The 19,210-nt window shown below is 35.5% G+C and overlaps 1 protein-coding gene across 4 annotated transcripts in view; it reads right to left on the reverse strand.

Moving 5' to 3' along the window:
• The window catches only part of LOC131062658 (uncharacterized), a 314,377-nt gene that overhangs the window by 164,758 nt on the left and 130,409 nt on the right, over nt 1–19,210 (reverse strand). For all 4 annotated transcript variants that reach the window (XM_057996370.2, XM_057996371.2, XM_057996368.2 and 1 more), the window contains 2 exons: nt 6,514–6,604; nt 6,246–6,315 (listed from right to left, as the gene is read on the reverse strand). In XM_057996370.2, the coding sequence (XP_057852353.2) occupies nt 6,246–6,315; nt 6,514–6,604 (161 nt within the window). The remainder of the gene's footprint in view (nt 1–6,245; nt 6,316–6,513; nt 6,605–19,210) is intronic.

Consider the following 19,210-nt stretch of genomic DNA (forward strand, 5'->3'; position numbering starts at 1 on the left):
CATTTTGCGAGATTTTAAGTTATTTTCGGCCTACTTGAGCATTTTGCAAATTTCGGGCCAAAAGGGGCTTTTGATAAGTTTTAAAAAGTTCACACTTTCGCTTGGTTTGGCGAACTTCGGGCCAAACATATGCATTGAAAAGGTTTAGCTTTTGACATTTTAACCCTGGCCCCCGAAATTCAGCCTAAAAGGCCCTTTTGCAAGCTTTTTTAAGTTTGACGTTTTCACTTTGTTCGGCGAACTTTGGGCGACTTGGATCTTTTGCAAAGTTTTTTGAAAAGTTCACACTTAGACGTTTTACCTTGGTTTGGCGAACTTTGGGCCAGATGCGTGTTTTTAAAAAAGGTTTATAATTTTCACTTTACCCTTTGGCCCCCCAAAATTAGCCAATTTGGGTGTTTGACCTCATCCTTCCCATCTTTTGGCCTAAAGGCGACTTTGCAAGGTTTTTTAATTTTAACGCTTCTCTTAGGCATCCGAAAATCGACCTGAAGGACACTTTTGAAAACTCTTAAGTTTTGACGTTTTGCTTCCATTTGGTGAAAATCGGGCTCCTAAGGAATATTGCAAGGTTCTGGAATTGACACTCTTGCCTACCTAGTAGACTATCAGGCTTTAAAACTAGGTTTCCCTTGGATTGATTTTGGGTATTCAAAATTGCGAAACTCTCCATGCAGAACTCCCAGGCCATGCGACTTAAAATCCAAACATGCCCTTTCTTTTAACGACCACAAAGCCTATTGCTTCACCACTTCCTGGATCCCAACAAAAGGGATGGTGGACACAAAATCAAAACTCGAAACTCAGCAGGACGAAGGCTGAAAACTAAAGAGGGGGACCTTGTCGGCGACAGGGAGTGTGTGCAACGCACAACACATGTCAAGAGACATGTCCGGTCAAGGCATGCCTTGATCGGTGGGCATTGCTTATAAGTATATGTCATATGAAATGCTGTAAATGCATAGAAATAAATTAATGTTATCTTCAGCAATTTGTAACATAAGAAGCAACAGTAAATATCAGTAAAAGAATAACAAAATTATACAACTTCAGACTTGAACATAAATTTGAATAACATTTACAGAAGTGAAGAGGTAATGTTATGCATAGGTCATCTTTGTCTTCATAACATTCTATCCTTCTCTGAAGTTGTCGTACAAAAACCCTTGGATGCATAAAAACCTATGTTCCACGGGGACGCATCCCCTATCTTTTTTCCCTCGTACCCATACCAGGGACGAAACAGGGATGCGAGGATGGGAATTTGCCATTTCCTAAGCGTCCCTTTTTTGGCAAGGGACGTTTTGGGGAGGGTGTTGGGCAGTAGGGGACGACAGAAGACAGCCAGCTGTCCCAGGGATGGTCAGGGGAAGTCCCCGGGACAACCAAAGGATGCCTAGGCATCCCCTGACCATCCTCGGGGCAGCTGGCCCTCCCCTACGGCCTAGAATTTTTTACAGTCCAAAATTAAGAAAAAACATATTTTTAATTTACAATAGAGGTTCAGCTGGCCCCACCAAGACCCCAAATAAACATTAAAATATAGCAAACCCTAATCTAATGCATAAAACAAACAAAAGGAAGAAAAAGACACTCATTTTGACATTTTCAAAATATGAAAAGAGCAGCAAGAGGAGAAGAAGCAGCTGGTTAAGGAGTGAACAACAAGTGAAAGAGGAGCAGGATTGCTTGGGGTTCCATTGGTTGAAGAGTCAGCCCCTCATATTGACAGTGACTCAGACAGAGACTCTAGCTCTAATCTTGATTTAGACTCTTAGTCTTAGACCTACCATATGCTGATTATGGACAGCCATATATTTTCTCAGTTTATCTTGACATTATGATAGACAACTGATTATGGACTTCTATGTTTTAACTTTTCTATTTACAGTTTATGTCATCTCATAGTTATGGATGTTTAATATTTAATATTTATCATTTTATGTGTATTATGAATGTTAATGACATATGCTTGTTGGCAATGATTGATAAAAGCATTTAAATTTTGGTAAAATGTTTGTCAATTCTTTTGCGAAATCTCAATTCAAGTCTAATGCAATGTATTAATGTCTACGATGAATGCTTTACCATTGTTATGATATGCATATTTGAAATTTCTCTATATTTGTAAAATCCCCCTATTTTTTACAAATGTCCCTTGCCGTCCCCCTGAAAATGTCCCAAAAGTACCCCTGCACCGGAAACACGTCTCGACGTCCCTATCCTCGAAACTCCATGGAACATAGATAAAAAATCCTTGGCTGCATAAATTTTGCAGTGATAAAATGTTTTTTTCTTTTATCATACAGGGATGCAAACATGCTTATTGTAGTTGTTTTGAGGTCTTTCTTAGTTTTCAAAGCTTGTTATGATAGTCCACTCTCTATGATTAAACATTCTTTTCATATTAATAATAAGTTGGAATGTAGTGTTGCTAGTAACATTTTACCATTCACACATCATATAACAAGACCAAATCCTCACTTGCATATCAATCTATTTTATTGTTAACTTAGCAATAACTTTATCAACATAAAAAACTCAACAAAGAATCATTTAGTATAAAAGCTTACATGATACACTACATTCTTCTATTTTAGACAAACTTTTCATTTGGATAGTTCACGGGTTAAACTCTCTATTTTGTTTGCTCTCTGTATCTCTATGATATGAAAATCCTTCTAAATTTAAAAACAAGTAGCTTTTATCTCTTCTTCAACATTTTTTAATTTTTTTTTATATCTGATTTTTTCCCATTTAAATCCAGATTTTTTCAAAAATTATACTTATAGTTTGCCATTTTTTCCCCAAAAATTTTTGCTGCTATGATTTTTATTACTTTTTTATATTATTTGCTTACAAGTTTCTAACAATTCATAGCACAAGTAGATAAGAATCAATAAAGAAATGGATCTTTTTGTGTAAACTTTGTAGCAGAGTTTTACATTGATATTTCAGATCACACTCCACTTTCTATTATTAGGCTGTCTTGGGTAGCATTAGATAAGAATCATCTCAATATATAAGGATGATCAACCATATGAAGCAATCTACAAGTGTAGTTCTTGTTTGTAACAGCATTTATTTGTTGCAATTAACCTCACATATGCATACTCTTGGTTGCATTGTGGTTCTATGGATTGGTTAAGAACTCACATGTATGTAATAGCTTGTTTCAGAGTATGAATTATAGGACGTAATGGATGTAGGGATGAATGTGAGCATGGTAACATTTGCATAATGGATGTATGGTATTATTATAAATCAGCCATGGAGGTTGTATTCACACAATAGTTTGAAGCCATAAAAGTTGTTCAAATAAGCATAGAACTAGAGATGCAAGAACACATTGTACACAAATCTGTTTTGATGAATCTTTCAATGAAATATTCAATTAGTTTATGAAACCTGTATAACCTGTCAATACTGAATGCATTTATACATTTCATATTCATGTTATTCAAATTGTTGATATTGCATAAATCCATATTAATATTCACTTCATGTAATCATAAACTTGTGTTCCTCATGCTCTCTAACCCTAATGCCCAATATAAAGCATCACTACAACCCTTCAATGCATCAATGAGTGAGCACCAGTTTGCCACAATGTACCACTAGATTTATTGTCAAGAAAATATGAATAATATCAAAGAAAATTCACTTAATGTCAAATGCATTACTTAAGCCGCTAAGGAGATCAACATTTACCTAGGTAGTGTAAGGCTGCATAGGAGAAGTTTCCACCTATAAGACATATAAGGAGTAGGTGAAAGGAACATAACATGATATCATGTGCATTTGTTCCAAATATGTTTTCTCTCAACAAACTTACATAATACTGGAATAAGTATATGAACCCTATAAATGGATACAGGATGCTAAAAACTTTCAAAATGAATAAATGATTTCACTTGGATCTCAAGATATACCTTGTTGAGACAGGAAGTGATTGTTGGGAGCAAAGAAGCATTAATCGTTTGGGGAATTAATCGGCAAAACAAAAGTATAAGATTTTTTGAAAAAATCAGGAATTAATCGGGAAAAAATCGGCAAAAAATCGGATATAGTATAAAAAATAAATATATTAAAAAATAAATATATTTTTAAAATTAAATATAGTATAAATTAAATATATATTAAAATGATATAATATACATTATAAATTTAAAATAAATATTATTATATTTACATTTATTAATGGTCTATAAAGATATGAATTTATAATTTATAATTTTTAAATTATTTATATTTCTAATTTACAATTTTATTAAATTATATAATTATTCTATATAGTTTAATAAATGACACACTAATATAATATATAATAATTTTAATTTACAAATTATTTTATATATATTAATTATATATTAAAACTTCAATAATATACATTATAAATTAAAAATAAATATTATTATATTTACATTTATTAATGGTCTATAAAGATGCGAAGTTTTGATTTATAATTTTTAAATTATTTATATATCTGATTTACAATTTTATTAAATTATATAATTATTCTATGTAGTTTAATAAATTACACACTAATATAATATATAATAATTTTAATTTATAAATTATTTTATATATATTAAAAATCAAATAATATATATTATAAATTAAAAATAAATATTATTATATTTACATTTATTAATGGTCTATAAAGATATGAATTTTTAATTTATAATTTTTAAATTATTTATATTTTTAATTTACAATTTTATTAAATTATATAATTATTCTATATATTTTAATAAATGACACTAATATAATGTATAATAATTTTAATTTACAAATTATTTTATAATGTTAATTATTATAATATTTTTAATTATATATTAAACATATAGTAAACAATAATATAAATGAATGTAAGGATTGTTGCTTATAATTTTTTTTATAAATACCTATATAAAGTTTTTAAGTTAGAGTTCAGATTTTAATTTAAAGTTCTCAATAATATAAAGTTACCAAAAATAAGGAAATGACGAAAAGCTTATTCTCGTATTTCTCAAGCTTTATCAGTTGTAGAAACGTTATTTCCGATTTTTTATTTATAATTCCCAGGTGAAACAGCGAGACAAGGTGAGGCTCTTATTCAAAATGCAAACAAAAATATTTAAGGTTTCAATTTTCAGCGATACAGAAAGTCATTAAGGTTTTGCAGAGGTCAAAATGTCCGGCAAAAAATTCGAACCCTAACTGATTCCATGCAAACTATACCCAGAATTGGTCTATTTTCACAGGTGATTTTTAGGGTTTATGTCATTTTTTTAGCCGAGCAGATATTTCGCAATTTTTAAACACGATTTAAACACGATTTTGCAGAGTTCTACCCGCAATTAATCGGCCAAAGTCGTTGACTAATAGTCAACGATTTTTTGGCCCGACTTTGGGGAAAAAATTGGCATTTCTGACGATTCGCGATTATTCACGATTAATCGCGACTCAATGCCGATTTTTGCTTCTTTGGTTGGGAGTTCTTATTGATAGACCTCTAGATAAATCCTTAAACTACTAGTCACCTACAAGTTCATTGGGATCATTGCTAAACTGAATTATCTTGTCTACCACCCAAACATTCTATAATTATGATCTTTCAACAAGCACTATCAACCAAAGTCAAGTGCTTCCATGAGGATTCTGTATCTTATTTTTCTCAGGTTACTTGAAGACTTTATGGGCTCCTATTTCATGCTAGACAATGTCCTAGGTGGGGCACCTTACCTCAATAGAGCATGCAGAGTGAGCCCACTGAGAATTGAACACAAGACTTAAACCCAAAGTGCCCCTTACTAGTCAGTCTAGACTGAATATGATATGTCCCTGTTATAGACAAAGCATGGAGTTTTTTCTATTAGCATATAGAATTACAAGAAACTTATTAAAAATGCAAATGATCTTTTCCACTTTATATGTAGGCAAGCTTCATAATACCATCATTGGTTCTAAATATTAGTTTTAAAAGAAAATCAAAACACTAGTTCTGATTACATGAGATGGAATTGGTCATTAACTAGGGCTCACATTTCAATTTTAAAACCATTGTGATACATAAAAAAGGACATTTTTTAACCCCACATTAGTTCCCCACAAACAGCTCATTCCCCCACTTATCATGTAACATGCACTAGCATGCACACCCTTAAAACTATAACATATGTGAAGTAGTTTATGCTTTCAGTTTTTCAAAAGAATTAAATTTGATGAAGTCCAACAAAACTGGAAAGGTTCGAAGAAATTACTGCAATAAGCTTCAGTTGCTCCACTAAATTTGATAGATTATTCCATAATTCCTTAAATGAATCAAGATGCCTGCAAGAATTGAATAATCAAAACCACTCTTTCAGATCTAAAAAAAAAGAAATCAAATCAAATGTATTTTATATTGATATAAATTGAGTCCACATCTTGTCATCAAGCATAATTATGTTACTAACTTGATATCAATCCGAGCCACAAATTTTACCTATAACCATAATATATTCAAAACCTGAAATAGGTAAGATATACCCTGCACTTGTGTGTATCTCTATGGCATCTACATCGCTTCTCCTGAGAAGCTCTGTAATAGCAGCATTGGTTCTAACATATGTATTTTCTCCTGACAGAATAATGTGTTCCAAAATGGAATTTATAATTCAGATTGTTAAAGAGAAAGAAATATACACCTAGAGCAAAACAGAAATAGTTCAAAAGGAACTAATCCAAGAAAATGAAGGTATCATATATTTTGTACAATGCAAGGCAATAATGGAACTATACATTGAAAAACAACCAATTTAAAGATACAAGGTCCATTTTTCCATTTGAGATAATAATTATTCACTAATTGTTAACAATATAATCTCTAAACAAGACCCAAGTCTAGCTGTGTTTCAACCAAAAATCCAACATCTAGACACACATCTTTAAATTGCTTTATCGATTCGGATTCGGGTTCGGGTTCGGGATCAGGATTGAGGACGTGAACCCAGTTTGTGGGTTTAGGTAAACTTTTTTTTGCCTTTTGGGTTCGTGGGTTGGGTTCATCTGTACATACATACATACATACATACATACATACATATATATATATATATATATATATAAGAGAGAGAGAGAGAGAGAGAGAGAGAGAGAGAGAGAGAGAGAGAGACTAGTTGACCATTGTGTACTTTGTTTGGAATCAGAAAGCAGTACAACTTTTTAGTTTATGCTATATTTCCGTCCTTATCTTGGGCAAAAAGCAGTTCTGATAGGACACCCACTACAAATGTGGTGCTTTGGCTCCTTTCTGCCTTGGTAGTGATAGTGAACTGTTGTTATTTTCATGGTTATATTTAGTGTCTCTTAGTTAAAATCTCACACCGTATTTGTTAATCCTAGTCTCTCAAGATGAGCTTGTGGTCACTAATTTATATAACAAAGGATAACAATCGACATATAGGATTCTTGTGATTTCAAATTTAGCTACATGAGTTTGAGAATAAAAGCATATCATTGCAGTTGCATAGAGCTGAAAGCTCTGATACTTTAATTGGTTGAAAGTTTTTCCAAAATTTTTTATTTTTATTTTTTAGACTTCAGGAATTGGGTATAGCACCCCCCTATAAACTGCAATGCGCTGGGTAAACTTTTTTAATGTGACCAGTGACGCTGGCACAAATTTTTTATTTTTAACATTAAGAAAATTTTACAAATTTTACCTCATTTAGTGCTTGGTTCGCTAGGGTCCAGATAAGGTTCACCCCAGGGCCCCTAGGGTGAACCCATAGGGAACCCAAGCCCCCTGGGGTGAACCTTATCCGGACTCGTCGCGAACCCAACATGAACCAGGACCCATGCAGATCTGGTCCGAGTTAGGGCCTTCATACAGGCAAACCCGGTAACTTAGTTAAATTGTTAAAAAAAATTAAAAAAAGAAAAAGAACTTCAGATTTGATGTTTAACCAAAAAAATTGTGAGGCAGCAATGATAAAGGAGAAGAGGTACAAAATATTCATTCCAGGTATTCTATTGGATGCCCAAAATGAGAAAAATATGGGATGTGTCAAATTACAAAGGTCTGCCACTACAAAACAAGATGATCAAAAAAATACAATACATAATAAACCAAATTTACAGGAAGAGAGAATGTACAACACAGTTTGACATATTTATTCATAAGCTTTTAAATTAGTCCAATCATCAACTCACTCTTTTCAAGCCTAAATATGGGCATAAAAATGACTTTGAAACCCTTAAGTCTACTTCAGATTTGAGGTTCAACCAACAATATTGAGAGGCAGAAATGATAAAGAAGAGGTACAGAATATTCATTCCAGGTGTTCTATTGGATGCCCAAACTGAAAAAAATATGGGGTATGTCAAATTAAAAAGGTCTACCACTACAAAAAAAGATGATCAAAAAATACATTAAATAATAAACATATTTTACAGCAGGAGAGAATGTACAACATAGTTTGACATTTTTATATATAAGCTTTTAAATTAGTCCAATCATCAACTCACTCTTTTCAAGCCTAAATATGGGCATAAAAATGACTTTGAAATCCTTAAGTCTACTTTCATAATAATCCTCCTCTGTTCTTATAAGTGCCAATGTGGTTGGGGTACATCCATCAATAGAAACCCCATGGAAATACTGAATGTCAGTCCAAGCTCCCTAGATGGGTTCAAGAATTCTAGGTGTCTACATATGTTAGTGCAATGCTCTTCAATAAACAACATCCCATATTAAGGAAGGTCCATGAAAAGAAGTTGAAAACCTTTCAAGGGGCAATTGAATGCATCTTTGAACATCATCAACAAGTAACCCAACCAAATTAAACATCTTCATCTGCTAACCCCTTAAATACCTATTATGATACATTTCTTACAGGTGCTTGTGTTCTTTATGGTTCCACTTCCCTTTTTTTTATAATGGAAAAATATAATTTACTAGAAATAAAGATTGTCAGAAAAACCCTATCCAAGTAAAGGCATGTGGCTGAGATTATTACAAAGCCCTAATTAGGAACATGCAAGAAAACTAAAGATATCCAAAAAAGATCAGTTAATATATCCACAGAGAGATTAAACTAAGAACATTATAAACTTTGTCGCTAAGCAAAATACTACATTAAAGTCAGACTTGTTCATAAACAAAGGAAAACTTAGAAGCAATGAAATGGCCTCTGCTAATATTTCAATGACTACTACAATTTATTTTACTAGTAGCTTAACAAGCAAACAAATGGCTCTACTAGTTACAAACTATTAACATTTTAATTTGTCTTTAGCAAGACAATACAAAACATAATAATGTGTGAGGTGAAACCTCTCTTCGAATCTGAAATATACCCCTTATTTTTTTGGGATTTTTTCACAATTACAATCAACACAAACACCTGTTAGGAGTCTTGATCATTCGCAAGCGAGGATCATAACATCCTGCGCACTCCAAGATAAGCTCACTGCATTCTATGGACTGTGGAAATCCAACGGCTTGAAAAATACCACTCTTCATAATGTTTACATATGTTGGGGAAGGAATTTGATTTCTGACTGCGAACATCCATTGTCGCATCAGGTTCAGGCTCAGGAAACGCATGTTTGTATCCGTAATCTCCTTCCATCTGGATGACATCTTAGACTCTGGATAGAATCCGGTCTCCAGTATCTTCTGCTGTTCTCTTCTTTCCTTAAATCCGGACTTCGACATTGCACTTGTACGAAGCTTGAAGTTAGAACTTATGAAAAATATATTATTCTTAATAGAATTCCTGACTTCCTAATGATTTTAGGCTAATTAGAGCATGAAGTCAAGAAAAAAGTCCACACTCTAGGTAGATCTTAACAAATTAAATGCAAAATGTGACAAGACTTAGGGTATGAAAACCCTCATGAAATCAACACCTCCTTATACTTAGAAATTTCGTGCAAATCATAGTGCAAAGGGGTATACCGGATTAAGAGTGATTAGGGAAAGGTGTGAAAGGTTGTGTTTTCACAAAATTTATGTCTGAAGACACCTTCCGCAGTCAACAATGGAGGTCACAAATCTGAAGACAACTTGCAACTAAATGAATTAACCTCTCAAAACATGTTGCAATCCCTCAAAAATATGCACAAACTTGATAAAAATCAGTCTTGATGATAAAAAATAATCAATCTTGGGAACATAGGTATGGCTGGTAAAAGATAAATTTCTGAGGACAAGCAGCCAATAACACAGTTTGCAGACCTGAGACAGCCTTCCAATGGTCTGAAAATGATCCCAAAATGCCTCCAAAATATCTCCAAATAAAAATCGTTAAGGTGGCAGCTGGCTGGGCAATAAAAGTTAAGTCTGAAAATTGAATGTACAGCCAACAATGGAGGTCAAAACCTGAAGTAATGGAGTTAAAACTCAGATCTGAGGCAAATGACAGCAAGTAGGGAATAATGGTGGCATCAAACATGCAAGGAATTCACCAAAATCCGCTCCAAAAACTTGCAAAAATAAAATCGAACTTTCTAACTATGGCGCCATCCTCCCAAATCTGAAAATGGTCTTCAATGCACCTCAATCTGCCAAAATGGAGGCCTGAAAACAGCAAGCAATCTGGCGATATCAAGGAGAATCACCTTTGTTTGGGGATGAAACCCCAAACACAAAAAAAAATCGCCCTCACCAAAAATCGCAATTTTCACAAAAATGGCGGACTTCACCAAAATCGTGGCATGGGGGGGTCTCAATGGCAGCAAAACCAGTATGATTCAGCAGCAAAAATATAGCAGCCCCAAGGAAAATCACCAACTTAGAGGTAGGAGCCTTCTAAAATGATCAAAGTTGTCATGTCCCCTTTCTAGAGTGGACATCAGAGACGGAGAAGTTGGCCTATCATTGGAGTCTCGTAGGCTAGCAGAGGTTGATTGGGACTCATTCAGTGCATATAGTAACTGGATTTTGGCTTTACAGGCAGTTCGGAGCCAGTTTGGAGCAGTTCCTAGATTTTAGGGGATATCCCTAAATTTTAGGAGGTCGTGACAGTTGCCAGTCGTGAGGTTATTCATGACCTTTCAGATGGTTTCAGTTTCAGGAGATTTGGGTGTGTCTCCTAGTTTCTAGGAGCATCCCTAGATTTTAGGGATGAGACTGCCAGTTGATCCATGATTTCCGACATCAGTCACAGACAGGTGACAGGTTCAGTTTCAGGCTTTTGGTGTGTTTCGATCTTTCTGTAGCTATTTGGGTTATATTTTTAATATATTTAAATATTTCCTAAGTTAGCGTTTTAATATTTTATATAAGACTATGTCTATAGCCATTTCGGAGTAATAAGGGGTTTTTGGCTTCATCTGGATTCGTATGCCCATGTGTTATAGCTCGTTGGAAAGGTCTTGAACTTTTCTAAATGATTTTCACTTGCCAGGGTCCTTTTGGTGCTTGGAGTTATTTTATATTGAAAAAGTGGTGTTTTTTCTATACTTGGGCGCCCAATATTGGGAAATATGACTTTATATTAAAGCGTACTTTTCATATATCTTTAGGGTTCGATTTGGAAGGAAAGAGATATAAGGAGAAGGAAACCTAATTTCTCATTATCTTTTACATATTGAAAACTTGTTTGGTGCGATATTGCTCTGGTAGAGCAATTCTTCAATCTAGGACGCAAACCCCATGATTGGTACTGGTTGGGACGTAGCCCTCAGCTATTGATTGGCAGTGGATTCTTTTGGCATTAGCATTATTGGTTAGAGTGTATGCGCTATTCCTTGTGGAGATTCAAATTGCTTGGTGAGGGTTTCAGCAGGGTGGTTGAATTTCCCAGCTGGGACGTGATTGTTTCAGCTTGATGCCACCATTACAGCAGGTACACTTTACGCTAGAAGTGGTGAAGACTTTCATTCAGCCATAGCTGGTGTTCTTGGTTTGTGTTCATCATCTACCCTTCAGTTGGCACCATTATTGGATGTAAGCACATCCCCAGTGCGTAGGGAATAATCTGGATATTATAAATCAGAAATCTGCCTGGTACGATTTGTATCAATTCTGATTTAATTGAATGTTCTTACTTGTTTCAGCTTCCTTCCTTATTTGTTGTTCTTTATTCATTACTTGCTTATATATTCAAAAAAATACAAAAAGAAACCAAACATTCTGCAACTTCTCTCTATTCTGTAAGACCATCAGCAAAATCACAAGAAAAATATAGTTTATTATTTTAAAAATTACAGCAGATCAGCAAGGGGATCCATTAGGGATCTTTCAAAAGTTGTCAAATAAAAAAAAATCGCTATCTCCCAAAATCGAAAATTTGAAAACAATGGAGTCAAATAAGCTTCAATGGCAGCAATGGAGTGGATTGTCCAGCTGGCTAGAATGGAGGAGGAAATAAGTCTTCAATCTAACACTTGCTCCAACATTGCCAACTATGGAGAAAATCGCCCTTGCATGGAATCCACCTGGCAAACTTAATAATAAAATAATGCTGGACTCCTCCCTTTAAACTTACTTTCATCACCAAATTTCACCACACAAGCAACGTGGGATAAAACACTTGTTCTTATACTTGCTTGGGTGAAACTAACTTGCTTCTAGAAGGTTGAAAACATTAAATGCTCATTGCAAATCATTTATTAATTGCTTTCATCTTTTAAATAATCATTGCCTTTTATTAAAAACAATTAAAATGAGGCTCATTTATTAAAATATTTCAATTTAAATCCAAAATGAGCAAATTGGGGAAAATCGATCCTAGTAAGGATTAAAAAATCCTCACAAAATCACTTTAAAAACGTCAAGTATCCACTTAGGGGAAAATCGATCCCAGTCTCGATGAAAATCCGGACTCAAAACTTATCAAATGTGCACAAAAATGAGCTAGGGGAAAATCGATATGAGTGTGGAGTAAAAAACTCTACTTAAAATCAAGTCATTGCATAGAAATCCCCCTTTGGTGGAAAAACAACCTCAGCCTGGATGAAAATCCTGACTCAAAATTATGAAATGCACTCTCAGTGGAAAATCGCTATGAGTCTGGATGAAAATCTGGACAAAAATCCTCAAAAACTTGTCACAAATACCTAGTGGAAAATCGACCCAATTTTGGAATGAATGCAGACATCATCAACAACCTTGTCCATACTTCCCTCGTGGAAAAACGTGGGTAATCAGAATAAATCCTGACACTTAGTCAAATTTTAATGCCTTCAGGGGAAAAATGACCTTAGCATGGATTCACAGTGGTGGAAAAATGAGGCAAGTATGGATTTCAAGGGAAATCCATGTCCAGTCTGGATTTTGAGTGGGGAAAGTCATGGGTAGTCAAGAATATGAGGAGAAAAGCACCTCTAGCATGGAATTTCGACCTTTTAACCCTTAGAATATAGATTTTACTCCGGAAAATGATGATTTTTCCACTCTGAATCACTTAGAAACTTTGAAACTTAATCAAACTCAACTGGAGTTGGGCAAATTCATCAAAATTTGAGCTTAACAAAAGGAAAACTATCGGGATGAAGTGTGAAATCAACTTGAATAATTCTCTAGGAGCGAGAAAACAACTCCAAAAGGTCTGAAAACACCTTAGCACTTAAAACCACAGATGAGGGCATTTAAAAACACGTTAAAGCTCCAATAAGGTTCAACACTTAGACAAAAACTAGGATCATCTAGAAATCTCAATTTACGTGATGATCCTATAGCTTCAAAACCCTAAACGGCACTAGGCACAATCAAAACTCCGAGACTCTGGCACGAGAAACGCAAAATTGCCCACTAAGCAGCCAAAACCCTAACCTAACAACGCATAAAGCAGGAAAAGAGGGGGTCCCCATTAGCAATGGGGCGATGTGTGAAAAGGTCACAACGGGTATTAATGCAAAAACTTAGCATGCGTGCTAAACTTAACCAAATCAATGTCTTTTGTATAGCATTTCAACAAACACTTGGCTTCCATGTATTCTGAAAGTGTACTAGACTTCACAGTGACATTTTGTCATACAATTCGCATACAATCTAGAGACTAAGAACTATTTGCTGCAACAGAATTAAAAGAGAACACTTGACAAAACATACACAATCCTTACTATGTCAACTGGTAATTTTATGGGTGCCAAATTAAGAGTGTTACAGCTTACAGCATAAGATGTGGGGTGCCCTAGTTGCTGCTGACAGTCACTTTCGGACCTGGTGCTTGGATATTCTCTGACTACGATCAGAAATATGGCTCAAAACCTTCCCTTACAGCCCAGTTTGATCATTGGGAAGTCTGCCTATAGCAAGGATTTGCTTCTTCAATCATTCATTCAACTGTGGAAATTAGAATGGATTTCTCCTCTTGAATGGTACCTACTCTTCTAGTGTCTGCATTTTTTTCTATTCAAGAATCTAACTTAAACATTGATTTCAATACTCTGAAATAAATCTACTCACAAGATGGTCTGGGTTTGCGTCCAACCTTCAACTTCCTAAGGGATTTCGTCCTTAGAACAATCCAGTCACTGATTTCTAGCAACAATGGACAAATAGCTTCAATGAAATAATCTCATAACATGCCTCAAATTAAAGGATAGCCTTGCTTATATAGCTTCTCAAGTCGGTGAATGCTTGTACTTTTAGCAATGAAGGATAAAACATTCTTTACCTTTAATTCCTCCAAATGAAGCAGCTTCTTGAACAAGTTGGAGAGCTTTATGAATTAAAGTAACTTTATATTGTCAATTTATAAAGTTACTTTATGAAAATGACTTAAATACATTGTAACCCCCACTCTTAATGACATTTTATAAAGTTAAAAAATAACTTTATAATATAATCATTAGCAAATAATAACATTAAATGCCATTATAATTTTAATATCTCATTAATTACTCATTATCTCTCTATCCCGTCTAAACCTGGAGGTCAACCATTGTTCCCACTATGCATCCAACTACCTTACTAAAAATAGTAAGGGTCCCTCTTGATCAAATACTAACTTACCATAAATAGTGAGTGTGTGAAACAAAGTCAAACGAAGGCCAAATTGAACCAAACGAAGAGCAATCCTGAACACTTGTGACCTTCAGAATGGGAATAAGCCTCCTACACTGCCGACTGGGACCCTCTAACCATCAGTCTTAACCTACGAGGGCCAATAATAGGCTAATCCAATCATAAACCATATCACCCCAAAAAGAGGACATTATAGTTCACCCTCCTTGAAATTGCTTTTCCCCAAGCAATCTTAGAAGCAAAATAGCACACTAGTCCACCTGGGTCCCAAGGGAAGAACTGTGTAATGTCCCTGCTAATACCAACTAACTCCTGTAACACCAACGTTAGAATAACTGACAGTACCTGTCGAACCAAATCAATACCAACAATTGATGTCGCAGGAGGAGACAACTCAAAGGGAAGCAACTCAGAAGGCTGACAAAGTTTACTCCCCAAAACTGCCCAAGTTGAATTGTCATACACACTAACACATGCGCAACTGAACTATGCATCCAAAAGGGGTCATGCACACGAGGATCAAAAGTAAAACTGTAGGCACTCCTCATTGTGTAAACACCTAAAAACTCCTCAATGAGCTCTATCTGAAATCCTGATGCACTGGAAGGATCCAAAACTCTGAATAGAAGCCTGCGAAGAAGAAAATCCTCAAACTTCTGCTGCTCAACTCTGATCTCAACTTCATCATGCCAAAAATGGTGAAGCCAACCAATGGGACCCGCTCAAACTGCAGTGCTAACCCTGTCATCACTCAGGTCCCAAAGCAGACTGAACTCACATCCATCTGCTATGTGGACATACAAATCACGGAAAATGTCTGCAACACCACAACTATCTCCAACCCCTGCTAGACTCCCATGGATGTGCTGACTTTGCAAGTAATTCCCCATCGAAGATGGAATCGAATACTTGTAACTACTACTTCCATCTTATGAAGATGGTGAGTACCCATCCCACAAAGGATGGTACAACCTCAGAGCCAATCCACACCGATGCATCATCAAATCCTTTGTATGTGGATCAAAAAAGAAGTGATGAGTACTCCCTATGCAGTCACGATAAAAAGCTCCCACCTCGGTCGATGGCTGATGGTCATAGTTCTTAATATAACCCTCGTCATCAGACTCATCACCAACAACACCTATGGTGGGTGTAACTGTAAGAGAACCTGGTGCAACATGTGGTTCTCTGTTGCTTTCAACAGATGCACCCATCCCATCTGTGTCAACTGCACCTGTCACTGTGATAGGTGTAGCCACATCCTCAACCTGCTCACAACCATAATCTATGGATATAAGATCATCACCAACTGCTACTATAGAAGACTGTACTGTATTTGTAGCTGGTGAAGATTGAGCCAAACTCAACCCCATGGTAAGCTCCTCCGATGGTGACTGCGACTCATGAAGGGCCAACTTCGCGCTGTCCAAGGAGTCCATAGCCACATCAAGCTCATGAGTGAGCTCGTCTACCTCCTCCTTTCCCTTCAAGGCATCATAGAAAGTGCAATCCCACTCAAGAAGATAGTCTCTATCAGCCAATAACTATACATAGTTACGTTTCATTATTCCAATGGCTTCTCCAAGTGCATGGAACTTTGCCAGGGAAAGGCCACTATCACCATGCTCATCCATCATAGGGGTACTCCAACCAAAGGTAGCCAACATCTGATGCGCAACATCAAAATGCTCTATAGCTGTGGCAATCATGTTATCATTAACCTTAAGTTGCCCAACCAAATGATGAGGACTCTGAAACTTATAACTCCCATGCAAGTGTTCTGACCCAAAATTTGCACTATGATATGAGGTTGTATCAACATCACTCACCTCATGATAAGCAACATCATGTGTGCTATCATCGATGCATACATCAACAACTAAGGTACTACTGCTATGTACCTCAAACAATGGCTCAACTAGTTAGGTAGAAGTTGTTGATATGATGGTATCTTCACACGCTTCCACCCCAAATGTAACTGTATGTCCATCCAAGTCACAATCCTGGGATTTGTTGGTTGAAAATCTTGTACACCTGGGGAATGTGCAAAATTGTGGTTTCAACCACAGTGTGTATGATATTCTCCTAATTTAGGGAAGGCTCCCCCTATCTACAAAACTAAACTAATCTAATATGGGTGAAACAACAGTCTTTCTTCTTCTTTCAAGAAAAACTATACTCTTTTCTCTTCACATAAAAGTAATAGCAATTAGAAATAAATAACAGCAAATACAGAAATGAGACTTTTTTGTAGGATTTCGAACATAAAGGGAAGCAAAGTTTCCATGAAGGTACAAAGACCTCTGTCACTTCCTCGAGATGGGAAAACATAAATGAAAGCACAAAGTCTTCAACACTTCTAGTGTCCTATCAACCTTTGTAGATGATTTTCTGGTAACTAAGCACAATATGTAGCAGCTCAAAGTGTAACCACATGATGCACCTCTTATGCACAAACATAGAAAATAAAAGCAGTACAAAGTCTGCAAGTTACCCCTTTGCTTGAGCGTCCTACAATAGTTCCAGACGTGACAAGAATCTCAAAGTCTGCAGTATCAAATCTTAAAACCAATCTAAAACTCCAAACACAATAAGCGGCTCAAAGTCTGCAAGATTGAGCTTGAATCCCTCTTGTATAACACTTCAAAACTCACAATCAATCTCAAGAAAATGTCGTCACATAACACCTTGAATCAACACAAAGTTTGAAAGGAATTTGCCTCTTTTAATTGATTGCAATCTGATTTACAACTAAACTCAAAGTCTTAGAGTGTACATACAAACTGGCAGAGTTTTGCTGCATTACCAAAAGATAAAAATTACAATAGAGCACCCTCGTCTATTTATAGGAGAGGAACCTTGAGAAAAAGGTGGGAGGATCCCAACTAACTTGAGAAATTCTTTCAACCACCATGACTTATTCCAACTACTAACTAAGACTTTTTCAAAATTACAACTCCTATTCTGAATTGACTTGTAATCAGCTTACTTATAATTACAAAAGTGCAAGTGATAAACTTGCAATTACAAAATTGTTTTTTTTAACAAGTAAACTTGTCAAAACAAAATTACAAATGCATAATTAATCTAAGTATCCAACGACATGACTCCAACTACATCATCCTTTGTCTGTGATGATCTTCATGCCGCTTCAGGATGCTAGAACTTGAAGTATTCTAGATTGGTGAAGACATCTTGAACCGGAACAGGAATTTGCATCCTTAATGATCTTTGTGTCCTTCGCCAGCGAACTTCAACCTTATCTTCTTGCTTGGGGTAGTACTGGCTTTTTAGGAGGGAAGTTCTTTGCAAGGCTGAAGTAGGAAACTTATCTATGTCTTGAAAGCATTCTATGCTCTCAATCATTCACATCAATTATCCATCTCCTTGCGTGGCTCCGTCATGTTGTTGTTCTTTCTTTGTATCATCCTCCAATCTTAGAATCTGCTTGCAAAATAAGGCCCATGCCTTAATTTATTGATTTGGTAGGTCATGTGTGCAAACATGACGAACAAGGGAAGGGATAAATTGATGCAAAAATGGGCTCACAAGTGAATTTTGGGTTCTGGAAACTACATTACATGTGTGGAAAAACAAGAGCATTAACTTGCAATTGTGTAGAACAAACATGCAACTTCATATGTGTAATGGGTAACTACAAGTTTGCACTTGTAATTGGACCTTTAAGGCTCATTTTCAAGTGTTTTTTGAGTGCATTTTTGACCAATTTCGGGTTTTGGAAGGCTATCTGCAAGTGAAGACACAACTTGCAATCGGGTTTTAAAATTCGGACTATAGGTAGACTTTAAATGGGAAAAATGAATGAAGGTGAAATGAATCGATGGAATGGGGTTTTGACATGAGGGGAAAATGGAAAGAATGATACCAACCGGTAATGGAAAACTTTATGTGACAAGGAAAGACACATTTTCAGCTTGGCAACTTGGAAAATGGGAAAAACTCTCAACATTGTATTTTTTATAAAAAAAGGTTAACTCTTTTTACCAAAGGGAAGGACAACATAACCAAAGCTACTTGTAATCGGGTTTTGAAATCCCGAATACAAGTAAAAATGAAAAGGGGGAAAATCTTGCACATTCACAAATTGCTTTGCAAATAACTTATCAATTTGGAGAAGATCTTGAAGAAACCCGAAATTTGAGCAAGAACAAATGCCCTAGATCAAAGCAAATGGACTTGAAAGAAACCGAAATGCTCTTTAAATAGGTTAGGAAGCCACCACATTATGATTGCAACCAGCAAACC

Source organism: Cryptomeria japonica, chromosome 8 (assembly GCF_030272615.1).
Source record: "Cryptomeria japonica chromosome 8, Sugi_1.0, whole genome shotgun sequence".
NCBI classification, from domain to species: Eukaryota; Viridiplantae; Streptophyta; class Pinopsida; order Cupressales; family Cupressaceae; genus Cryptomeria; species Cryptomeria japonica.